We start from the raw sequence: 26,907 nt of genomic DNA, 5'->3' as shown, positions 1-26,907 counted from the left end.
CCTTTTCAGAGGCAGTTTCAAATTGTGAGATTCGCAGAGGAAAGGGGTGTCAGTGGGATTTTGAGGTTCTATGTATGTCCTATTTACCCTCCAAACGGTATGATTTAACATCTGACTGGTGGAAGCTTTCCATTTTTAACCATTTCTGTTTTTCACATCTTCTGTGTTCTCCTTCTCTCACTCCTCGCCCTTTCAATACCGACTCCCCATTTTCTTTCCAAGCCTCTGTTTCTCTGTGTTCCAGATGCTCCTTTCTCTCTTTGACAATGATATTATAATGATGCCAGTAACGGTGAGGTGATTAAAGCTTCTGCTGGCCTCCACTCTGTAGAATATTTCCTATAAAATAGTGTGCAACTGCTCCTCTCTCCTTACTTATCCTCACATTGTATCAGCCAGATAGCTGGTGATGGCCGCTCCGTTCCCAGTGGAATATGTGGCCTACATTTGTTTGTAGTGCAGCATTTGGCTCTGTGAGTGTCTTCCTTTGTCAAACATTTCCAGTTCCCTGCAGCAAATCCCCTTTTGTTTCCTTAAACATTCACTGTTTTGTCCTTCTATCTGTCTCTCTGTATATCTTTCCTTTTTGTCTCTGTAGTGTCTTTTAATTAATACTGTACATAGATCCAGCATTTTAGAGCACATCGTTGATTGCTTACCATTCAGCTCACAAGCACATGCCCTCATAACCTTTATAACAGAGCCTACACGTGCACAAGATGCATGTTTAAAAAAAAAAAGAAACACACACACACACACATATACACAAAGGTCACCTTCCATGAATTCATTAGAGACTGTTTTATTATGGCTGACAGATGTGCCCATAAATCATAGGTGGAGCAAGAACATCCAAAACAAACTGAACACTGATAAAGGTGAAACACAGTGAGAAAGGGAAGTGATAGATAGAAAGAGAGAGACATAAGAATACATGCACACATATATCAATATTCTGTAGCTATTGAAAATGTCTTCCATAGTAGGTTTTCGGCCGTCATACTCCCTAAAGAATGATTTCTTCCGTCATCTTCAGCGTCTTCATGGAGAGATATAGCAGCTTTTGTTACATCACAGCCTTTTGTCCCAGAGAAAAGTCTTTATCTTTAGAGGAAAATTAACTGTTAAAGGGGAAAGACGGACAGATTGCTGCTTCAGAATCTAATATACCCAAAGTGAGTCTGATAAAACCCAATCAAGCGTCTTTGTATAGAGATTCAGCCCGAGATGAAGATCCTCCTTGTGAAACTTATCACTTCTAACCTCGGTGCTTTGGTTGCAACACGGCCTGTGTTACTCTGCATTGTCTGCAACACTGCAAAGGAAGTTAAGCCTCCTTTTTTTTACTGGACTGGTAGAGAAATGAGCTCTCTGAAACGAAAACTTTGGATAGACATATCCAGTGTGCTTATTTTATATAGGCTAATTTCTGTAAATTGTATTTCCCCATTTGAACGTCTAAATAGGGAATGATTCAGAACGGACCAGAGGAGACAACATGAATTTTAAAATTCTTACATTGTTTGAAAACAATGAATAATGGATATAGTGTAATAATGTACATTATAGTGAGTTTTAGCTCAGTGTTTAGCTGTCCAGCCCTCAACTTTACTGTTTTGACTGGTGACTAGCTGTTTGTTTGATTGACTGATAAATGGTGTTTTCTTTGCACACTGCCAGATTATCCAGGTTAAAGTTCTGGGGGAAGAAATGATGAAACCTTATTAATGTATTGTTTTGTTGGCCAAAAAGTTGTCAAATTTAAACATTTAGTTTAAATTACTACAATCAGATTATAAAATACCCACCATCTGTAAGTTTTTCATTGAAAAATGCAAACACCAGGTTGCTTAAACCCACAAATTCACAAAAGAAAAAAGAAAAAACTCAATGAGGACATAAACTCAGCATCCTCACAATCTCTGGTCAAGGCCGTTTGCCGATTTAAATCAGTTGACTATCAATACATTTCACGCTGAGTGTTGATGAAATGAAAGAGCTATAAATAAAACATCTAGTCATCAGTTTTTAGGATAATTAATTTGCTGCTTACAGCTGAGCTGAAACACTGCACAACATCACAAAGACACAGCACATGATTTAGAAACTGCAGTGTGATTTAAAAAAAAAAAAAAAAACTAATTGAAAAGACCTTAAAATATTGTATTGTTGCACAATATCCCAGCTGAACCTACTCCCTTATTTATTTAGCACCCTGGATTGTCATCTTTAAAGAATGAGGACACACTACACCGTCTAAACTGTTTCTTGATATTGAAAGGAATGTGTCCTGTCTACTTTACTTTACTTTACTTACTTGTTTCCCATTTATCTTCAGTTCCCTTGAAAGATATCCTGATGATCTTTTGATTGGGACACTACTTTCTATCACTCATTAACTTGTAGTTATGATAATGTATGATTTATGGCTCTTTTCATCCAGCCACTCTCAGGCTGCAATACCACATCTAAAGAAGCTCAAGGTTCATCTGCGCTGTCCAGATAATGTTGGTAATAAGCTGATGAATTGTTGAATGAGGCACAGTTCGGTGCATCTTCCTCTGCTATGAGGAAAATGGATGTGGAGAAGGGTCGTAGTCGGTCCAGGGGTATGAGCACCCTGGAAAAGTTTCTGATATTTCTCTTTGTGGCCATGACCGGCGCCTGCATCGGCCTTGTGGTCATCTACTTCACAGAGAAAGCTGACTCTTCTACTCATGCAGAAGGTGAGTGTGTACCAACAGGTACTTTAGTTTAAAACATGCTGCAATATTCTTTCTATCACTTACTGTATGTATACAATTATATGACACTTTTCAACTGTATGACACTATTGTAATGGTAAACATTTCACAAGAAAAAATATAATAAAATGTTTATATTGTATATAGAGGTGTCTGAGCCTTCATTCACGTCTCTCTATCATCTCTGTCAGCTGTTGGAAAAGAAGAGACAAGACGGTGAAAGTGAGAGCGCCCTGAGGCCACCGTATCACTGACTGAGCAACACTGAAAACCCTGTTGTCAAATTGGACCTGAAGTCTTTTTTGATTGATGATAAATTTGGCCATCAGTGTTTTTTCACTGTCGATTATATTGACTGCAGTAGGTGGTTTATCATAATTTGACTGCGCAGCAAATGATGATCTGCATGGAGATTTGGAAGTTTAAAATGTTTAAAATTTAAACAGTGTAGGAAATTAGGCACACTAATCTTGAAGTTTTTTTTTTAAATATATAAATCTGAACTTTTAGCTCTAAAAGCTCCTATAGGTAAATATATACCAACAGGTAAATGTCTACCTGTCAGTGATTTAAAGATGGAGTCAACAGAGAGTTATTCATTCTTGTGTGGTAAAAGTGTGTCGTACCTGTTGCCGTGACATTTTCATCATCCCCAGAGGATTAATCCTAATGACTGTGGTGATCCCCCGACTTTTCCTCTAGCGTCCCAACTTCTGCACACCTGAATAAAGGTCTTTGAGCGTGTGTTATCAGATAGGACATGCAATGAGAAGTGAGGACGTACAGCTTGTTTTATGGTTCTGTGGAGGCTCCACGCAGAGCTTTCGCCGTAGCCTACGTCCTGAGGTTTATACTTGTGCGCTGGTGTGTGCGTTGAGCCGGCATGTGTGTGTGTGTGTGTGTGTGTGTGTGGGGAGTGGGTGATAGAGCGAGGAAGAAGTGAGAGAGTGATGGCGATTAGCTTTAGAGCGAGTAGCGACTCTAGAGTCATAGTGAGAGAAACAAAGTGTCTCCCCTGTGTTTTCTGACAATGGTGAGACATCTGTAGCAGGAAAAGTGAACCCTCGCCTTGATTTCATGTTGTTTATGGAGAAGGAGAACCAGGAAATGAGTCGGGGGGAAATGCAACGCTACCAAGCCACAGCCGAGCGGCGTGAGTCGCTGTGACATGTAGTTACATTTTTCGAGAGGCAGGCTACAGACGCAGAGGGGTCTGCGGGGGTACGCCGTTGATTCAACACAGAAGCATAAAACGGTCTTACACACTGTTGTCACTTGGTCTGTTATTTATTTATTTATTCATTCACTATTGCAGTCTAGCTTATGACATGCATTAAAGGGATCATTGCTCCCAAAATGAGATGGCTTGTTTTACAAAAACAGAACAACAACGTGATTATGTTGACAGTAATGTTCCGCCAAAATGACAAAATATATTCCAGTTGTTTTATACACAGCTCCAGACTTCCAAACAAGCTGCTCCAGCCACAAGGGAGAGCATGTTTTTACTGCGGATGACATATGGTATAATTAATGCTGTTACCAAGGCATCTCAATTGATTTTAATTTGTCACTGCAGATACCATAATGCGTTTTTTAGTTATTAATCGACTGTATTCATATAGCACTTTATTAGAATTTCATGGCAAATGTTTTCCCTCTTAACCTGCAGTGTTGTTGTTTGTATAATAATAAATTAACATTCAAATGTTTTAGCCAAGCTAGCGGCAAGGCTCATGAAATGCAGTGTCACTTAATCGGGCCACCATTTTGGTCCAGACTGAAAAATCTCAATCTCATGGATTTCCATGAAATTTGGTTTTGGTTCAGCCATTCATGTCCCCCTTAGGATGATTTACTTTTCAAAGGGTGCCATCATCGGGTCAAAATGTTAATTTGTCCAATACGTAAAATTGAAGAAGGTAGTTTTCTGGAAAAGACATAACGCCTGCCAGAATCTGAAAATACAGCCCTCCTCTTGCAGCCCTCCCCTCTCTGTGCTAAGCCCATCCCACCAGACGAGCACAGGCATATGCACACGCTTTATACAGTAACCTGTACAAGTACCAGTCATTCATTTCATTCATTTCATTCATTTCAATTGTCATTGTGATCCCGAGGTCGTCCTGTTTTCTTTGCAAACTTGTGGGCCAGTAAAGCCCTTTGTGATGACCTACTGTGATTCGAGGCTCTACATAATCATGAACTTGAATTAGTCGCAGCCGTGAGCCTTTGGCTACGGTTAGCAGAAGGCTAAACTATTAGCAACATTTTCTCTCCATCTCTGAAAACCTCCGATATTGACACCTTTTATGGCGTTTATTGTCAGACTCTCTTTTAGACTCTCTTTTTGATAGGTCTGTCCTTTTTTGGGTTGCTTTGCAGTGTAGGCAGTTGTTGCCTGTGATGGAATTATAGGAACTTTTTTCTGCAGGATTTTCTGCCATTGAGGCTTTCAACATCTGAAGAAACGTGCATACGCATCTGCAATTGTAGAACAGCCAATTGGAACGCCTTCTCTCTGAAATGACCTGTGATTGGTCAGAGTCTTCTGTCACGGGCTAGATTTTCTAAAGCCTAAAACCGAGCAAAGAGGAGGTGCAGAAGTCTATTTTTTTTTTCTCAGACCACTTGAATTATAATATCCTGAAAGGTTATTTTGGAATTTCTGCCCAATGACGCCAAAAAAAAACGCCCACCCCAGCTTTACGTACAAGTATATGATAAAATATTTGAAAAACTAATAATATTCCCATGGGTAATGCACACACAGAACAGCCAATAGAAACGGTCTCTCTGAAATGAACTGTGATTGACCAAAGTCTTGTCACGCTACTTATCTAAAGTCTGAAAACAGATTCAAGAGGAGGTGCAGAAGTCTAGTTTTCTCTCAGACCACTTGAATTACAATATGCTGAAAGATTATTATGGCATTTTTGATACAATTTACAAATACATAACACAGTAACAGTTGTCCTCCTCTGTCATACATTTCCAGGTCCAGATTCAGGGTGTAGTGGTCCTCTGGAGCTGTCTGGAGAGTCTGGTACCTTCACCAGCTTTAACTACCCCAGTAGCTACGACAATGGAAAGAGCTGCACCTGGCACATCACTGTGGAACCTGACAAGGTGACATGGCTCCCCATCACCGCTCTTCCAAACCTCAGTTATGAACTCCGTGGAGTTACACTCCCCTTTAAACTCTTCATGGAAAATAACAAAAAATTTTTACTAGAATTATTCTGTAAGAGCCCAAAAATAATTTTCCTCTTGAAAACCACTTTCAACACATTCATAGTGTCTCTTCTTTTGAAGACAGTGCAGAACAAAACACTTCACTCTATTTCAGCCAGGGTCCTTTATAATGTTTTGGCCTGGTGTTTAATCATTAGAGTTTGTTACAGTTGGGGAAATGTCTTATGTGAGGCCAAGCAGTGGAGGACAGCTGGGATGAATGCAGTGGCAGCATCACAGACAGATGGCTGCCTTGTCTCCTTCATTCTCCTCAGCTCTCCTCCCCACACCCACAGGAGAAAACTAAATCCTTGATTCTGCTTTCTCTGTTTGCATGGCTGCCTCCCTGCAGTGGCTGCTCTTCTCTTTGGGCCTTTATGTCTCCTATCTTCCTTTTGGTATTTTTATACACGCATAAATATACATACAGAGGCACACACTTGCATGTGCATACCTATATGCACACAGACACAGTTTGCATATAGTATCTCACATGTCTACACATGCATTCACTTACATTTCAAAGTGAGCATCTCTCCCCTTCCCTGTCAGCAGCCCATCATTCTTATCGACTTCTCAGATTTAAAAAAAGACGGAACACCTCTGCATGTTTCTGTTGCAGGTGGTCCAACTGTGGTTTGAAGAGTTTGCTTTGGAGGAAAACCAGCTCTGCACATCAGACTTCATCACACTGCGAGACTCTCTGGGAATCATTGGTAACAATCCTGCTTTAAATCCAACCTAAGGGGGAAAAGGATAAATACTGTAGATAGATAGATAGACACACACACACACACACACACACACACACACACAAACACACTTACATGACCATAAACACACCAGCTCTGTCAGCATGCAGTGGCAGCTTTGATGTCATGCCCAAATCAGCCCATCCATCAATGGGCAGACTCAGCTAGTGAGCCACACAGTCCTGTTGGTCCGCTGCACACCTCTCTACTTACAATAACACATGGTTCTCCAACGAGACTGCATAGTTTTAAACAGTGTATTTAGTTCAAATACATCTTTGATTTCTGTTCATCTAGAATAATTTTGACATAAAGTATATCCCCCACTTTGTTTTCTCTCTTATTATTATTATTATTATTATTATTATTATTATTATTATTATTATTTAGAACCAAATTAACCATTTTCAAATAGGGGACGCACATTGTAATGCCCTGGTACTTGTCAAGAATTTACTTTATTAATATTCATTGTAATAAATGAATGCCAAATAAACAACTTTAAATATTCTAATATTAAATAATATTGATACATAGCTGTTATTTGTAACTCTAAATAGCCTATCAGCCATGGACAGATTGTGAGACATTGGACCCCTGAACAGTGACATGTAAAAGGCCCCCACCCCTCCTACATGGGAGCAAGACAACCAATGTCTTTTTGTGGTAGTTTTGTCTCTTTGTAGTCAGTTTGTAGTTTTGTGTCTCTTTGTAGTCTTTTGTGTCATTTTGGGGTCATTTTTTCTCTTTGTGAGTCATTTAGTGTCTCTGTAGTTGGTTGATTGACTTTCCAACAAATAATATTAACAGTCACTTCATCAAGAGGTTCTAATACTAACAAGCCAACTACCTATCACTTGCTTTTAAATGAACCCGTCTATTCATTGCAGATGAATAAGCTGTGCACAATTGTCCTGTATCTTTCTACATCATTTGTAGGTAGATACTGTGGCTACACAAAACCAAAGCCGCTGGTGTCACTTACAAACCGCCTGACGGTTCACTTCGACACCAATGACAGAAAAACAGACCAAGGATTCAAGGCTCATTACAAAGCTGTGGCTCCAGAGCTCTCGCCAGGTAAGATGATGAGTGGAAATCAATTTCAGCAAGAAAATTGCCTTGGCTCTGACATAATGTTGGAGGTCTGTCTTATAAGTATATGAATGACCTAAAGTAAATGTTATAGAAATGGATGCTGGATGAAGAGAGGCGAAGGAGAAGGGAAATGAAAAAGGGGGAGGGTAGGTGTGGGTGGACTGGTGTATTGCGGGTATCCTTGAGGTGTTTGTGGAGCTGAAGTGTCCTCCATTCCTGCTGATAGAAATAGCCGGAGCTGGTGGCTTTCTCCAAGGTGACCAGGGGGAACTGATGACCCCCAGATTTCCAGAGCAGAACTACGTGAATGGAGCACTATACCAGGTATACACATGAGCAAGGAGACACAATAAAAGCAAATGTGACAGCTACATGGTAACATTTACTTCTTCTTTTTTTGCTAACCCTTATCTGAGAATGTTAAATTGTAGTGTATGACTTTTATTTTATCTCTTACACTCTTATTTTCATCTAGTACTTTAACTTAGTATGTTTAACCTATGTTCGCTATTTTTCTGTGTCAACTTTTCTTGACCCTCGTCTCAAGACTAGACTTTTTCTGCCTACGTGACATTAAGAACTATGTTCGGGAGTCAATCCAATCTACATCATGCTGCACGTACAACAGACTGGAAATGAATATTTAAATGTGCTGTTCTTGAAATACTAAAAGAAGTGGATTGGGATTGCCTCCACAGCTCTCACAAACTTTTCCCCAACTCGTCAAATTCCGACGCTTTGTCACGGTCCTCGGCATCTGACAACAATGCACAAGGCACTCGCATTCACATGCTAAGCTAATTGCTAAGCTAACTCCTGCTTAAGACTTAATATACAGACATTAGTAGACATTGCTAATAGAAGGTATCTGACTAAGAAAATATGTTTTGCAGGTCTTTATTGCTCCTGCTGCATTCATGTGTTGTCGGAATAATCTGAATAATTAGTTCCCGATTGGGAAAATTCATGTGAACGCCCCCTTAAGTCCCCTCAACAACAATCCGCAAAATTGTTAAAAGATTTTGGTACACGACTTGCCCGGTTGAAATCATATCAAAAACATGCCGGACAGAAGTACATGTTTGTTTGATGGCGGGTGTCAGAGCAGCATGTGAATGCACCATTTCTATGAATTTTATTAATTTCAGATATGTGTAAAATATGTCTATTTCAGTTAATTAGATGTGTTTCCTTGTTTAATTATGTAAAAATCTTACATACTTGATTTAACTGTTACTCTTAGTTTTTGGATTGAAGAATTTGTCAATTAATTTCAAGGTGCAGGTTGCAATGTTGTTTTTCAATTTAATTTAAGGGCTACCTTTTTGTTTACATTTATGATTGTGCCTTAAATAAAGTACATTGATGAGGTGAATTCAGGTTTAAACTTCTGTCAGTTATAAGAGAAACAAGAGAGTTACAGAGGGTTTTCTGTTTTGTTTCAAGAGAATTGAGTTGTGAATTAACAGCAACTCAAAACAAAGATGTCCTAAATATTATCATATTACATTTACCATAATGTTTGTTAGTATGTGGTCCTAAACAAACCTAAAGATTTTAGATTATCATCTCAAAGTAAATATATTAGCTATGCATATATACCTCACAGCATTTGTGATCTTGATCTGAGATTAATGGATCTAATTTAATTAGAGTATATGTCAGGGTTTGCACACTGAGTTTGGACTTGGAGTCATATAGTGTCATTTGGCTGTCATCATGATTTCATCTTGCTTTGTTTTAGCTTGACAGGTCACCAGCTGTCCAAACAAGAGCAGATCAGTGATGAAAATTAGTTATGATGTGGCCGGGTTGGCTCAGTGGGTAGAGCAGGCGCACATGTACTGAGAGGTTTATTCCTTGAATCCGACCTGTGACGATTTCCTGCAGGTCTTCCCCCTCTCTCTCCCCTTTCTCAACTAGCTGTCCTGTCAAAAATTGAAGGCAGAAGCCCAAAAAATAATCTTTAAAAGAAATTGCAACCATGAGGATCCAAAATGATTTGGGAAAATCTGTCTATGCAGTAAATGATTGGTGTGTGTGTGTGTGTGTGTGTGTGTGTGTGTGTGTGTGTGTGTGTGTGTGTGTGTGTGTGTGTGTGTGTGTGTGTGTGTTTTATGTTGGATCAGTGGAGAATCACGGTGCCTAAAGGCGAGAGGGTTCGACTGACATTTACTTCCTTTGACCTGGTCCCTGAGGTCTGCGGAGACTTTGTTCAGGTCTACGATGGCCACATGGCCGGCTCTTCTTCATTCAGTAAGGGGTTTTAAAATATGTCACAATAGTTTCACACATCAGCCTAGATTATGTCAAAGCTGGGTAAACCATTATAATGCAAAGGGTTAGAATTTCAGAATAGACTGTGGCCTTTGTTCAACATTACCAATGAATAAAAGATGAGCTCAATTAAAAGTTTGAGAAGTTGTACAATGAACAGAGGTTCTGGAGTCTATTTTAAATTTAATGAATGTAAGTCTGTCTGCAGAGACTTCATTGTTAAAGCAGCACTGATTAATTGTCAATTATTTAATTTGAAATTTGGGGGTGTTGCTGTTATTGCTCAAGCTTCACGTATATACATATAATCCATCAAAGGTAAATTCTGTGGCGGGAAGATGCCAAAGCCAGTGGAGTCCAGTAGCAACACAATGGTGGTCCGCTTCAAATCCGACAACAGTTTGACTTCTAAAGGATTCAGAGCAACTTACACCAAGTCCATCCTTCCACCTGTTACTCCCTCCACAACAACATCAACCCCCACTTCCACATCCAGACCCACCACACAAACCTCTCCACCTCCCACATCTTCTGGTAAGCATTCGCTCCAAACCTTTCTGTTTAATGTCCCTTTTGTACTCTTAAAATAAACCATCTATCCATATTTACTGATAATTCAATGACAGTTTGGTTCAATTGACTTTTTTTCCAAGATGACCTACCCTTCCCTGCATGTTTCTATTTTAATTTCAGTTGAAATACCTGTATATCAGATATATTTGATTGCCTTACTACCAAATAACAGCATCGATATCAATGTAGCTGAACCAGTTTCCCAAGAAAAACAACCCTCATTTTTTCACTTAAGGGCTATTTATCAGACTGCCAAATTAGTTATCTCTTGAAAGTTAATACTGATGCACAATAATATCATTATCTATGTTCTCATATGATCTATGTTGGTTGTTTCCTGGCCAATGAGAGCTTGTTGATACATCTAACATAACTGTTATGCCTCCCATGCATCTTTTCTTTGAGTGACAGCTACCAAATAAGGATGAATGCAACACTGTGTGTAGGAGTGGGGAGATCCCCCTTGAGGTTTAATCTATTCATCACTGTACTAAAGTTATTGGCAGACAGACCGGTTCTCTCCGGTGGCCAAATAAGGTACTACATAATAAACCTGTTCATGGGTCAGTAAGAGAATAAACTAAATGGAATGGGAAAAATGGAGCTCAGACGAACAGAAAACACAGCTTTTTTGTCTGTTATTGGGCAGGAGGTGGTGGTCAAATAATCCTTAATGGGCGTAAAGGAATGATCCAGTCCTTGGGATTCCCAAATCCATATCCTGCTCATCTGAAAAGCTCCTGGAAGATATCTGTGCCCAAAGGATTCCTGGTTAAACTGCAGATCACTGACATGGCCATCACAGGAGAGACTGGACAATGCAAGGAGGACAAACTGGTCATCTCAGATAATTACAGCACGTTAGGTGAATAATTTACTCCTTTACAATAATTGCTCTGATTCATGTTTTTGTTATCCTTATATTAATTAATCTTGTACACGTTTTCCATTCTACATATCTGTGTGCCTTTAACTTAGTGTTTTGACTCCTAAATACATCTCAGATCATCTTAGAAAATATTTGCTTTTTTGGGCCATTAATGTATATTGTGGAGCCTGAATAGCAGCCACTATGGAGTCAGAAACCAAGACAAGCACAGCACACAAGCAAAAAAACAAGCAGTTAATATGCCTCTGCTTAGAATACAACCATATAAGTCATTAAATATGAGGACTTTGACTACCACAGTATAGCTCAATATCTGCCCCTGCTGTAAACTGTTGATTAGGATCTTCCTTGCAAAGAGGCTAGCAAACTATAAATTACCTACATTATTCACTTGCTGATACAGCTTTATGTTTTGCTGAGTTCTCAAGGACTAAAGCGCTGAGGCACAAATACAGTAGGTGAAGAGAGTGGTACGTCCTGTTATTTCAGGGGGTTTGTGTGTTTGTATATATGCAAAATCCTGAGAAATGAAAAGCAGCTAAAGGTCTGTTTTAATAACCTGATAAGCCTGAAAAACAATTAGCTTTAAAGATCCCTTAAAGCAGGACCTATGTAATTTATAAAAAAAGAAAGAACACAGTATTCCTTTTGCAAATTAAAACTTAAAATCATAAGAAATTAAATGCATCATAGATAATATTAACACACTCCTCATTTTGTCTGGCATGACCAGATGCTTATAGTGACTAATGTTAGCTAAGGGGTTGATTAAGCTGCACAAATAAACAGAATTTTAGCATTAAATGTATGAAAGAAACAATACCGGTTTGTGCTATCTTTTGTGTACATAGGCTTTTGGGCTGGACACAATGTTTTTGAACAGTGTTGATGAAGTCACACTCACAGACCGTAAAGTCCCCTTCATTTGTTAGAGTTTTAGCATCCCCACCCATCAACAACTACCCACACCTGACGCACTCAGCCTCACTCACACTCAGTAGTGCTTACAGAATTTACCATTCTCTACTCTCATCTGTCTTTGAACCATCCCCCCCTTCCTGACTCTGCTCTCTCCATTTACCGTCATCTTTTACGTCCATCCTTCCTCTTCCTCTCCCTCAGGCACACACTGTGGCTACATCCTTCCCCCAGTGGTGGTCAGTGCCAGTGCCACAATATTTGTCAACTTCCAGTCCGACAGTCGCCTCACAGACCGAGGGTTCTCTGCCAGGTGGGAAGCTGTGTATCCTGAGGATATCGCAGGTATATCAAGGACACGCATGGGCACACACACACTCACACACAAACACACACACACACACACACACACACAAACACACACCTGAGGCACTGAACACCTCATTAGGCTAATCATAAAACATCTCACTCCTCTGTCACATATTCACAAAAACAGCACAGTCATTGCATAAGCAGTGTGAACTCTCAACTCTGTGAAAGCACAGACCAGAGTACAGTGTGAAACATAAAAAGCAAGATAAAAACATCTTTATCTTTTTCTTTATCGTCATCACACACACAATTGACTTCAGACCCCATGTGCAGAGGTGAAGGAAGTATATTAGAGATATAGATTTATAAACAGTGTAGAAATATTGTACTCCATTGCAAGAAAACGTCCTGCTTTTGACTTTAATAAAATGCATAATTCACAGTGATTATCAGCAAAATGCATTTGTGTATCAAGAGTAAAAGTACTAATTAAACAGAATGGAACTTTGAAAAATATATTAAATGTTACAGGCGTTGTCATGTAGTTGATGGTCAAGGTGCAGCCTTCAACTATTATACAGTTGTATATTCTAATGTATAACAATATCATTGTCATGTCATTTTGTATTAACAGAGTATTTTGTATGTAAAAATGTTATCGTAGAAAACATGTAGGGGAGTGCAGAGCCAATAAATGACCATAAAAACAATTAAAGTACAAATACCTGAAAAATATACTAACTCTATTAAGGACATGAGTACTTTCACTGCCCATGTTAATGCCCAGAAATGCTTCTTTGTTACTTTTTATACTGCATTTATATCAGCAACAACTAAAAATAAGTAGATACAGATTAAGCTCCTACTTTAGATGAACCTCTGTTTAATTTTTTTCATGATGAGATTTACTCCTCAAGAGTCTCTCTTTCCACAGGCAGATACTGTAACTCGTCTACACTTATCTAATTATGATCACGCATCAATCACTCCCTCTTCCTCTTTTAGAAATCCAGGGCTGTGGCATGTCTTCCAAAGAGGAAACGGGAGTTATTAAGTCCCAGAACTGGCCTATGAACTACAAAGCTAACAGCGAGTGCATGTGGAACATCTCTTTGCCTTTGGGGAAGAATATCACACTGTATTTCACCCACTTTGACCTAGAAGCCAAAGACATCCTCACATCCAAATGCTATGATAACATAAAAGTGTACGAGATCAATAGTTTGACCAATGCGCTGCTTCAAATGCACGGTAAGTTTCTTTGTGGAATTACTACATGATTCCTTAACCATTTATATTTTTCATGATAATTAATCACATTGGAAAAGCAAGACCCATTCATGTATCTATTGACCCCATTATAATGTAAATGAATAAAACTGTTACTGTATCTACTATAGTACTTGTATAGCATCTGTGTCACTTTATTTATCATGGACAAAAAATTCTTTTAACATCTTAGGTCCATTTTGTGGGACTGAGCTGCCTCCTACCATCCAGACAAGAGGCAGTAGGCTGGTGATACGTTTCCATACAGACTTGTTTACTGAGTCCAAAGGCTTCAGAGCCTACTGGACAACAAACCACAGTTTGCCTGCTCCCACTGAGCCACCTGTTCAGCCCAACCCCTGGGACAACATCACCATAGGTGGAGTATCTATTTCATTTGAAACATTTGCAATAACAACTTTACAGGGCAATAATATCAACAAGACGTTGTGTTTTCAGCTTGTCACATTTCCCCCAACATTTGTATTAATGTAGCTTTAACATTTAAACAATTAGTCTACCATTTAAATAATTAATTCAATACAGTTATCAGGTGATAATGCAACACAAAAAATGCAAGTTTCAGCTACTCAAATGTGAGGATTTGCTACTTTTATATCACTGTACACTTTAAGTCTGGGCCTGTTGTTTGGACACAGCAGGTCATTTTAAAGCAACACTATGTAACTTTTAGCTGCAGCTGTAGTTCCAATGAGACAACCTGTAGGGGGACGGTCTACAGGTTGCCTCATTGGAAGTCATTGGACTTCAGATACAGTATTAGAGGACCACTAAGGTCTATATAAAAGCATCCAAAAAGCAGCATGTCATGGGACCTTTAAGCCATGACCTGGGATTCTGGGAAATTGCAGTGGTCATTTTTCTTAACAGTTTGACATTTTATGGACGGAACTACTAATTTACATTTGATATGTTGGGTTTCTTGATCTCTCCAGCTATATTATACAATGTCTTCAGATTAGCAGAGCAATGACCGGTCACAATAACAAACATTAGTTTCAGAGGCCTGCCTTATATTCATGTAATTCATGCTTCCTTCCAACCTCACCCCTTCTTCACACCCCAAATCTCATCTCCCCCTTGCTGCGCCCAGATGTGCAGTTAAACAAGGTGACATGATGTGCTGAGAACACAATGTGATGTGGCTTAGTGCTTCACTTTCCTTCCGAGCTGGCTGTCACCCGATCCTCATTCTTCACTCAGCAATGAGCCCCAGGTGTCTGTCAAGCCAATTGCTGAAATAGAGTTTTATAGATGGACTCTGCTGCCTCTGGGGGTTTGTTTCCACCCAGCCTCTGACCAGAGGTACCCTATGTGCTGGGCGAAGGAAGACAGAGAGCGAGTGAGAGATAAAGGGACAAAATGTGTGATACTGTAAGAGTGACTGGGACAATTTACTCCTTGGACGACCCAAAAGAAATGTATATCTTTAAGCGTACTGATGTTGTCAAGGAGTCTGGCCTGGAAACACAGATTTTTCTTTAAAGTCTGGTTCATGACCCATAGTTTGTTTGCAGCAGCAGCAGCATGGTACTATTTAAAAAATATTAATGACAGCATAAGTGCCAGTAATTCAAAGCCCTGCAACACCCGGGCTTATCTGTAAGCTGCAGATATGTACTGTATATTCAGGCTTCGTTTATACACAAACAAAACCCCAAACAAATGAATACATGCACAGACACAGGATTGATTACAATGGTTATTTTCTCCTATTTCCTAGACTGGCCCAGTACATGTGGGAAACCAGCCATTCCTCCTGTTGTTGTGTCACGCATTGTGAACGGAGAGGCTGCCACACCACACTCCTGGCCCTGGCAAGTGTCCATGCAGGTAAGAGACTAGCACTAACAGATGTAGAGAATTCACATAAAGATTAATTTACAGCATAAAATATCAGTGATAACAAAAGGGCAAGTCATTTTTTTCTATCCTCATCTGTCCTTTCTATATCTCATATTAATAATTGACTGATTGCATACGCTTTCAAAAACTGATCAGTAAATTGTGTCTTCAATGATGAGTATGCAAATATCTTTAATGACTTCTTCTCTGCTTCTCGGTGTGTGTTTGTTTCAGGTCTGGCCGGCCAGTCGTCCAGAACCGACATTCTTCCATACCTGTGGTGGTACTCTTATTCATAAGAACTGGGTACTTACAGCTGCCCACTGCTTCATAAAGTAAATATTCTGTTTCATCTTTCTTACATACAGTACGTGTACAATTCATTTTTTGTATTTTTGCTATTTTAGAAATGTTGAAGTTGAAGCTGCTAAAGTCATTTAAAGGTCTCATGACATGGTGCTCTTTGGATGCTTTTATATAGACCTTATTGGTCCCCTAATACTGTATCTGAAGTCTCTTTCCCGAAATTCAGCCTTGGTGCAGAATTACAGCCACTAGAGCCAGTCCCACAATGAGCTTTCCTTAGTATGTGCCATTTGTGGACCATAGGCAGGCTGGGGGAACTCATATTAATGTTAAAAAAAACTCAGAAAGTGAAATGTTCAACAAGAGCTGCTATGTACAGTACAGTAATTCTGGATTTTAATGACACTTTTTTTCTGCAAAGTTTTGTCAAACTTCCTGGAATACCATTTGCATAATCTCAGAAAGAAGTTGTTGGTGTCTGTGCTTTTACCTCTATGGGCTTATTATAGTGCAAAGCAATGCTTTGTTAGGGATGCCTCAGCACCTTGGCTAATGGTCTACAGTGGAGAGAGATGCTGGTGCACGGAGGAGCCTGTGCACTATATAGTGTTCTGCTGTAAGCAAAGCTGTATAAAGGTTATGAACCACAGAGAACTCAGAATAAGCTGTGTATGGTATCAATGTATGTTTTTTGTAAAACTAGAGTCATTTTCTATGGTGCAGTAACAGTGACATGTATCTCAATCAATCAATCAATAAATACATACAGTACAGGCCAAAAGTTTGGACATACCTTCTCATTCAATGTGTTTCTTTATTTTCATGACTATTTACATTGTTATTTACATTTTCAAATCTATGAATGAACACATATGGAATTATGTACTAACAAAAAAGTGTGAAATAATTGAAAACATGTCTTATATTTTAGATTCTTCAAAGTAGCCACCCTTTGCTTTTTTTGATAACTCTGCAAACCCTTGGTGTTCTCTCAATGAGCTTCATGAGGTAGTCACCTGAAATGGTTTTCACTTCACAGGTGTGCCTTGTCAGGGTTAATTAGTGGAATTTTTTCCCTTATTAATAAAAAAAGCAAAGGGTGGCTACTTTGAAGAATCTAAAATATAAGACATGTTTTCAGTTATTTCACACTTTTTTGTTAAGTACATAATTCCATATGTGTTCATCGTTCATAGTTTTGATGCCTTCAGTGAGAATCTACAATGTAAATAGTCATGAAAATAAATAAAAAAAACGCATTGAATGAGAAGGTGGGTCCAAACTTTTGGCCTGTACTGTAAATTCATTTTATTTGTCACATGAAATTGTACGAGGTACAATTCCAATGAAATGTTATCTCGAGGTGACCTGTGTGTTTACTGTAAACTGTGAGGTATTGTTATTGATTAATCTGCTGATTTCCTACCCAGCTATGCTGATGAGCTGCAGCGTTGGCGCATGTGCCTCGGCAAACACAACCTGACCTACACAGAGTCGAGTGAATACTGCTTCAGTGTGTCTGGTATCTATCGCCACGAAGGCTTCAAGTATCCCACAGTGCCCACGGTGGAGTTTGACATTGCACTGGTCAGATTGGACGGGGAGGTGATGCCCAGTGATGAGATCTCGTACGCCTGCCTTCCCTCTGAAGAGGAAGTCCTACCCGCGGGCAGGAAGTGCTACGCCACCGGCTGGGGAGATGAGACCGGTGCTGTTTCTGCTTCATGTTTGAAATTAAAATAATACACCACCTCAGGAGACACTCACATAATAAGTTGAAAATGAATTGTTGCATAGTTTGCATGCCCTCTGCTGGACTTAATGTGCAAATACCTCCTGTGTTTATGCTCCTCAGTGTGTCAAGTTGATGTTTTTTTGTAACAATATAAATTGTTTTGTGTGATTATCAGGCGATTCATTGAATGCTAAAGTTGCAGAGGCCCTTAACCAGGTCGCCCTGCCTGTTGTGCCGTATGATACCTGCAAGAGGATGGATTATTGGTGGTTCCAGGTCAAGACCTCCATGATCTGCTGTGGTTATACCCTGCCTGATGAGCTCAAGTCTGTCTGTCAAGTAAAACAAGTCTTACAGTGGTACAGGACTAATAGATGACAATGATTTAACACCATTCTGATCATTAATGAGATGAATGTTTTTGCATTTTACTTTACACAGATGCTATTTAACGAAATGCTAATGGTGTTTTTGATGTTGATTTGTGAATTTAACAGGGAGATTCAGGTGGTCCTCTGGTGTGTCAGGATAGCCCCAGTGGTCCCTGGGAAGTTCATGGTATAACCAGCTTTGGCCCTATTGGATGCATTATGAATAAGAAGCCCTCCGTATTCACCCGCTCCTCTGCCTACCTCCCCTGGATCAAAAATGTCATCCGCAGAGACATCTACAATGAGCACAGTATGAATCCAGCTGGTCCCACTTTCATCACAAACTAAATTAGATACAAAAGCAGAATTTATTGCTGGTTTCTCCTTCTGTCTTCCCTGTGTAGCATCAGGCTGCGGAGGGCCAAAGGACTTAACTGGCACAGGAGGCACCGTGTCCTCTATGGGCTACCCTGGCACCTACAACAACAAAGCCCGCTGCCAGTGGAACATCCAGGCACCCCTTGGCAAACTGGTCCACCTCCATTTCCACAATTTCTCCCTGGAGGAGAGTCAGCTGTGCATGAACGATAAAGTCAGGCTCACAGACAGAATAGGAAATCTAGGTATGTGAATATCTGCCTCCTTTTTCTCTCAGCTGATTATGTACTGTATTTGCTCAATCACTGATGTGATTACTTTGCTTTATGTTACGTCACAGTTACTGCAGTTTATTAGTATGTGTAAATAACTTACTATTTTATTCTGAGCCACAAATATCAACCTCATGGTGGCGCTATAGGTAAGGTCAGAGAAACACCAACGTTAGTAGCATTCACCCTCAGGGGACCATGAATGTCTTTACAAATGTGATGATAATCCATCTGATAGACAAATTTTAGCCTGGACCAAAGTGCTAGTGGACCGACCGACCTTGCCATCCATGTAGCCATGCTGCTAAGATGGTTAAAACTTGTGTCTGTCACCTTTGTCGTCTAAGTAAATATATATCTAATTTTTTTTTAACCTTTATTTATTCAGGGAAGTTTCGCTGAGAGGAAGCCTCTCTTTTGCAGGAACGCCCTGATCACATTCACACAGTTACACATTCATACCTGGAAGCTGCCCAGTATAATCACAGTCTGATCTGCTGGCCACTGAGCACTTAGAGCGCTTGGGTTTAAGGGCCTTGCTCAAGAGCACTTTAGTGGTGGTAATGAAGGAGGAGCAAGTGCTGCTCTTTCACTTTCCCCACCAGATTTATCTTGTCAGTCTGGGGATTGAGCCAACGACCTCCCGGTCACAAGCTCACTTTTCTAACCTTTAGTCCACCACTGCCCAAAAAATAAAGTATACATACATAAATTGCCTATATAGTTGAAATACATAATTGCATAGGCATTATGAGTGTACAGCTTTCCCATTCTCTTTTTGTATGTTTGCCTGCACCTTTCTAGAACAGATGTGTGCTTCCCTTCAGATTTTTACTAAGCACTAAAGTGGCATATAAAACACACTGGCAGTTGTAGCTCTGAGCCTACTGCTGTCTCACTTGTAGCCTATGTCTCAGCCTTACAGTAGATCTATATATGCCTATAAGCTGTGCATGTATAATATAAAAGTAAATATGTTAATATACTTATAATGTTATACACAAGCTCTTATGACAGACCTTAGAAAAGTCAGCCTAACTGTTCTCTTCATGTTCTTTCTCCTCAGGCACACACTGCAGCCATGTACCCCCTATAGACCTGGTGAGCGATGGAGACACTCTTCACATCAGCTTCTCCTCCAATGACAAGGTGGTGGACACGGGCTTTACTGCCACCTGGAGGGCAGTGGACCCTACAGAGGGTAAGACAGGAGGAACGTGTTCCTAAAATAACACTAAAGAAATAGCTTCTAGGCAAAACTAATGCATCTCATCTTCTCATCTCCTTTTTTCTCTCTCGCTTCCCTATCCTACACACACAGCTCCATGTGGAGGGAGCTTCAGCAGTGCTCAGGGTGAAATCACCTCTCCCAACTGGCCCAGTGACTACCAAGCCCAGTCTGTGTGCACATGGCGTATCACCATTCCTTCAGCAAAAAGTGTCCTTGTAGCCTTCACTCACTTTGAGCTGCAAGCTGTAAACATGTTCGGAAACTGTGTGGACTACATTGAAATCTTACATGGAGAAAACATGACATCACTAGGTTGGTTATTGTACAACAGATCCTCCCGTCCCCTCTCGTTATACTAATTATTATTATTTCCTGTACAGGTTAGTGTTGTTATCAGTATCAATGCCTGCACAATGGTGAAAAAAACTCTTTATTTCTTGTCTGTTCTGCAGGTCAATTCTGCGGCTTTACCCCTCCACCCAACATCACCATCCTTAGCAACACAGTCATCATTCGCTTCCTTAGTAACGGAGCCAATCAACAGAAGGGTTTTCGTGGTTACTGGACCACTGATGCCAGTGTTATCCCAACTTTACCTCCTCCACCTCCTAACCCTTGGGACAAAGTCACTATCAGTGAGTGTAGGCTCATAGCAGCCATGTCTCTAATGTGTGTGTGGTGATCTCATGGAGGCTCCCAGTTTCAAATTGGAGCTTGGTGAATAATTAATAAAAAAAAAAAAATTTGCTCCCCTTAGATGGAATAAACTAGCCTGACGTCGTCATACTCAGATTCAACTCATCCTCAAATCTTGTGGGCGGGGCTAAATTCGGCTGGCACCCAGGCTAGAATAAACTGTAATGGATCTGAAACTGGAACACCTGATTTCTGATTTTGAAGTTTTAACTGAGTCTGCCATTGAAGCTACCTGTCTAAATACAGGTTGGATAAATTGTAACAAATTATAGCTTATTTAAAAAATAATCTTATTGTATAATTTTCTCTTCCCAGACTGGCCAGTAAATTGTGGAAACCCAGCAGTTACACCAAATACAGCCACCCCGAGGGTGGTTAATGGGGAGGAGGCGATCCCCCACTCCTGGCCCTGGCAAGTCTCAATGCAGGTAATGCCAACTCCTGTTTCTCTGTCATAGAGGAGAGCTTTTATTTTTGTACAAATGTATATTTCTCCTCCCCAGGCTTCACCAATGTTTCCCATACCTTACATGCACGGTTGTGGAGGTTCTTTGATTCACAAAGATTGGATTCTAACTGCTGCCCACTGTTTCATGTTGTAAGATACAACCACAGAAACACCTAGTACATGCCATTTTTAAAGCTCTCAGTTCTTGAAAGCAGCTATAATTAATATTTTTACATAACAATGATCCAAACGACAATGTGACAATGTACACACATTTTTCCCATGCTTTCCAGCCCACTGAATAACCCCTCTTACTGGCGCATGTGTTTGGGGAAGCACCACATGAACTCCTCCATGGACGTTCCCTCAGCAGAGAAATGCTACAAGGTAGATGGTATCATCCGCCACGAGGGGTTTGTTTACGAGCAGGATCGCACTGACATCACCAATGACATAGCGTTGGTACATTTGGCGGAGCCTGTCAATATGACAAGGGAGATCAGCCCCATCTGTCTGCCCAAACCTGGAGCTGTGATGGCTGCTGGGACACCCTGCTTTGTCACCGGCTGGGGAGACGAGAAAGGTAGAAGTGATCATGCATTTCAGTTTCCTGTGAAAGAACTGTAGTTATAATGCTACTCCAGGAACTACAAGTAACTATAGCTGTACTAGTATCTTTATCTTTTGTTTGTTACTTTTACTGTTTTTCATTTCAATTGAAAAATTCCCCTAGTTTTAATGTGCTTGGTGTTCTCCATGATGAGTATTGTGACTTGAAAAAAATCTGACATTATCAAATCTATCTGGCATGTGCACAAAACTTGCTGAGGCCTTGGCTTGATTAATAAAGATAAGGACAGTTGGATGTTTATATTGGTTTAAATGTGTGCATCTCTGTGTCTATGCCTTCTACAACAATATGAACATTTACTTTTTACTCATCACTATCTTAGGTAACCTGTTTCCCCAAGTGTCTAAGAAGCTAAATCAGGCAGCCCTTCCTATTGTTGACTTCCAGACCTGCAGTAAGCCTGCTTACTGGTGGGACACACTCAGACCCTCTATGATCTGTGCTGGCTATGAGTCCCCAGAAGAGCTCAAGTCAGCCTGCCAGGTGAGAGACCACATTTTTTTTAAACGGTTTAAATTGATTCACTGGGATGTTTTATGGCAAGGATGGTACTTTAGTTATTGACATTCTCGTCATGCTTTTCTCACACACATTACGTTAGTGTCCTGGCCTTTCATGATTGGGTTGTCTTTTATGTAAACGGTTTTGTTTGTGATCAGTCAGCCTTGATCGCAAATGGCTGCCCAGTTTTCAGGCATAATTGGACAAAAGAACACAGGAACATCATTTGTTTGCCATAATGAGGGAATGTGCAAGCAGGGACATGGGAAGATTAGAAATTTAGGAAAAACACTTCAGAACAGTACTATAAGGCTTTTATATGTCAAAAGAGCTTCTTAAAACACAACAGTGACATTAGCCTCCCTGAAGAAAACTTTGTTACATTTTTTATAAAGATTGACCTTTACAAATTTCAGGGCACAGAGATTCATTTACAGTGAATTATAGTGAGCTGTCAACATTAAATGTTCACCAATGCATCATCTTACCAGTGCAGTAAATCTTTGCTGATTTAGTTCTCATGCTCTCCCGTAGGGTGACTCCGGAGGTCCTTTCACCTGTGCGGCCGCTGGGATAAACACAACCTGGGAGGTGCATGGTGTCGTCAGCTTTGGACCGCAGGGCTGCATCAAAGACAAGAAACCCTCAGTATTCACCCGCGTCTCTGCCTTCAGTGACTGGATCAATGACAACATCAAGAAATTTATATATGAAAGTGGCAAAACCAACTAAAGCTCATATCTTAAAAATAAATCTTTTTGACAGTGATGGTTGTTAATTTCAGTTTAAAGTCATTGTAGCTGGGGCGGCCTCTAGCTCACCCAGTAAGAGCGTGCGCCCCATGTAGGCTGAGTCCTTTGCTGTGGCGTGGGTTTGAATCCGACCTGCTGCCCTTTGCTGCGTGTCATCCCCTCTCTCTCTCCCCCTTTCTTGTCTATCCAATGTCACTATCTAATAAAGGGAAAAGCCCCAAAAAATAATCTTTAAAGTCATTGTGGCTTTTTATTTAGGGTTCACCATTAAGTATTGCTCACTGCTGAAGTATGCTGACTGATACTGTTAAGCTATAAGGCATCTTCTCTGGCAGAACTAGGGGTACAATAGGAGTCAATTTCTGTCCTGTAGGGTAACTGTGTTCCTTTTTGAGGGCCAAAAAGGAACACATACTGTATGTTCCCAAGCTAGTAACAAGAGTACAACAGCTGTACCTTAGCGACTATTGTCCCATTAACATGCCGTTGTACACCTAAACTTTATAGTTTATTATTTATTATTTCTGACAGTGAGAAAATGGTATCAGAACAACTTTTATTTAATATTTCATAAATCTTTACAGTATATATTTAAAAAAAATAAAATAAAGACAAACAATTCTAAATTTTTTCTCTAAAGTTAGAGAGCTGCATTTTTGCAAATGGAGCAATACGTTTCTATGCAATTCTTTATCTGTGCTTTCCTATATTTCAGATTCAAGATTCATTCAAGTGTCTAATTACATTATAATTACAATTATGCTATTATGCCATTGCAATTGTTCAAGTTATTAATTTATGGTAAGCCATGTTATATTCTTTAAAATAAAAATAAAATAAATTTCCTTATATTTCTTTTTATTTTAGTGCTCCTACAGTTTTGACAACCCCATGCCTTTAAGTTTCTCTTCAGGCAGAACCCTCAGTGCTTGCAAGCTCCTCCTCTTTTCTTCCCTCCTTGCAGGCAGATGAAGCCACAGGCACACATTTAAAGTTTTGGGTTTTAACCCTTTAATCACATGACCAGGCCCCTCAGCCAATGGGAGAGCTTGGCTCAGATTTCAGCCTAGGAGGAGAGAGAGGAATAAAGAGGGAGGAAGAGAAAGAGACAATCACTAATCTGTGCTCATGGGTTGGACAGCTACAGTCTGCCGGTATTGACAGCACTGTTTTACGCTCTCTGCTGCCGTGGATTATCTGTGTTGGGTTTTTGGAGCATTCGGATGGCTAATTTTAAAGTGAAAGGGATTCCCACCACTGGGCAAAATCCAAGAGTGTGTCCTGGAACAGAGTGAGGAGAGGAGGAGGCAAGATAGCAGCAGTTTCCCCCCTCATCTTTGCCTCTGCAGGCGTTTCTTCTTTGAAAGAATGGGGGCAGGAGCTCTGACCATCTGTGTGAGTAAAAACTACAGAGCCTGAGTTGGCTCAAATACTTCCCATTCAACCTGTGATTAAGGGCTAAAGAATGCATAACGGGACTGTGTTGTTGTGCAGTGTCAGTCTGCACACTCCTTTGTGATGGTGTTGAATGCTCTGGTGACTTTTTTTAAATGTCAAGTCTCTTCTCCAAGCTAGTAAAACAAGCTTTCTCTCTCTTCGTTAAACTGCTCACCAAATACATGACTACTGGCATCAAGTTGAATACTTTCATTTGTTAACAGAGAATGCAGATTCCTTGCTATAATGCACTACTTTACTCTGCCCTTGTGTAAACATACAAGAGAAAAAATAGGGATAAATACACACAGTGAGCTTCATGTTTCCTGTCCATAGCTGTCATTTTTTTCCAAGCAATGATTCAGGGCCTCAATGAGGTCACTTTCCACAAAATCTCCTTAATGGAAATAGTGTTTTTACAAGAACTAAACCTCTTAAATAGTCTACTTTATGTGTACTTTTTTAAAAAGGTGTGTCTCTAGCAGTAGTTTCTTTGACTTGAGCAGCTGTGGTGCTTTTGCTACCAGTTGCTTCAGTGACCACCCAGAATAGGGAGAGAGTCAGAGACAAGGGGGGAGGGAGAGGCTGGAGGGCCCCGGGAAGGAGGCCACATGCTTGGGCTTGTTATCCTCTTCATGAGCAAGACGCAGGGAGATAGGCTTGCCTGTTAGCTGTTTATTTGTGTTTATCCTCTTTAAAAATGACTTGTTCACCCACTTAAACTGCACACATGTTTCTATAATGTATCTCGACCTGACACTGGAAATGTTTGAAACACTTCTCAATGGGAGAAAGCAGACTTTCAACAGTCATTAGCTTTAAGTGTCTCTTGACAATAGGTTTCTTTCTCACTGTCAGAAGTTGAAGTGTGAAAATATTTTAAAGGATGGGGAGGGGAGGGCAGGGGAGGGGAGGGGAGGAGGATTATTAGGCTAATCACAACAGACTGTCCTGGTAAACAATAGAGGCAAATGGGTACCACCAGGAAGTGTTTCCTTTTTCTTCACTGTTTTGGCTCACACCGACTCTATAGCTGTTTGACAACTTAACAAAACCCTTGAAATTGACTGTAAAGATTTTTTAATTCTGAATATTAATTACAGTGCTTTAAAGAGGTGGAGTGATAGCTCAGTGGGAGAAGTGTGATGTTTCTATATGCTCAGTTTATAGTTATGGTCACACTTCCACAAAAAAGCAAAAGTATATGTTTGTCAGGGGCCCTTCTCACACCCAGGGGTTTACATGTGGTCCAACACTCCACCTCAGCTTAGGGGTGAAGGTGGGAACACAAATTACATACGCTGTCTGCAAATTGGTCCCCTCTGATTTAAATGATTGTTTTCTTAATTTCAATTTACATACTTGCAGAAAATCAGTTACTACAAAAAGCACCATCGGTCATGTTAACCCTATATAATATATATATATATATATATATATATATATATAATATATACATATAATATATATATATATATATAATATATATATATATATATATATGTGTATGTATGTATGTATATGTGTGTGTGTGTATGTGTATATGTATATATATGTATATGTATGTGTGTGTTTGAGGGTTTTTCTAGGAGCCTTGTGGTTTGATTTCTCTTACACCAGGGGCATTTTCTATTTGTATACTTTGCATTTTCTATTTGGGTGTTCACTAGGTTATTGGGCCAATTCTTGCCATTCTTAGAAATAATATTTTCTATAAATTTTTTCAACTCTGCTTTGTAGAGTTATTACTTTATATGTATGCTGTTTCCTATTTATTTTGCATATTGCAGTCAGAATGAACCACTTGTATGAATGTTACTTCTTGGTTATCTCTTGTTGAGGCTGTTGATCACATTTTGGTCTTGGTTGGGGTTTGTTGACATAGTAAATCACCTTTAAATTGTTTTAGATAGGTTATTGGTAATTTACCTGAATGGATCTTAAGTGACAACCACGTATTTGCTTGTGACAGATCACTGGATCACTGTCACAATACTTAAGACACACAGCAGTCTGAAGATCTGACGGCCACATTCTGCTTCATGATGAATCATGCACAAGTTGAAGGAGCTGATGGGATAACATTTCACTGTACTTGTACCTCATACAATTTCATGTGACAAAAAACATAAATTTATTGATTGATTGATTGTGTTTTTAATGGCAAATGTTGGTGTTCATGGTGACTTACATCTGTCTATGCAGACTGAGTGTGAG

The 26,907-nt window shown here is 39.9% G+C and overlaps 2 protein-coding genes across 6 annotated transcripts in view; both read left to right on the top strand.

Annotated features, from left to right (window-relative positions):
- Positions 1–92: 92 nt before the first annotated feature.
- zgc:154142 (uncharacterized protein LOC555481 homolog) lies at positions 93–23,842 on the top strand. The gene is made up of 25 exons (XM_039824732.1): positions 93–2,726; positions 5,743–5,873; positions 6,601–6,694; positions 7,670–7,810; positions 8,055–8,152; positions 9,958–10,084; positions 10,424–10,639; positions 11,328–11,543; positions 12,690–12,830; positions 13,803–14,048; positions 14,260–14,445; positions 15,811–15,920; positions 16,167–16,267; positions 17,669–17,946; positions 18,149–18,312; positions 18,471–18,654; positions 18,749–18,967; positions 20,061–20,195; positions 20,316–20,537; positions 20,678–20,860; positions 21,237–21,349; positions 21,425–21,519; positions 21,663–21,952; positions 22,323–22,483; positions 23,036–23,842. The coding sequence occupies exons 1-25, from the start codon at positions 2,567–2,569 to the stop codon at positions 23,231–23,233; spliced, it is 4,209 nt and encodes a 1,402-aa protein (XP_039680666.1). The 5' UTR covers positions 93–2,566; the 3' UTR covers positions 23,234–23,842.
- A 530-nt stretch (positions 23,843–24,372) lies between these two features.
- Positions 24,373–26,907, top strand: part of fam13a (family with sequence similarity 13 member A) — a 76,542-nt gene continuing 74,007 nt past the window's right edge. For 2 of the 5 annotated variants that reach the window (XM_039803191.1, XM_039803183.1), the window contains exon 1: positions 24,373–24,648. In XM_039803191.1, the coding sequence (XP_039659125.1) occupies positions 24,622–24,648 (27 nt within the window). In that variant the 5' untranslated portion in view covers positions 24,373–24,621. The remainder of the gene's footprint in view (positions 24,649–26,907) is intronic. The other 3 variants (XM_039803199.1, XM_039803209.1, XM_039803217.1) reach the window with 2 other exon arrangements.

Source organism: Perca fluviatilis, chromosome 1 (assembly GCF_010015445.1).
Source record: "Perca fluviatilis chromosome 1, GENO_Pfluv_1.0, whole genome shotgun sequence".
NCBI lineage: Eukaryota > Metazoa > Chordata > Actinopteri > Perciformes > Percidae > Perca > Perca fluviatilis.
Note: the sequence above shows the minus strand (reverse complement) of the source record. Positions and strands in the feature narration are given on the sequence as shown.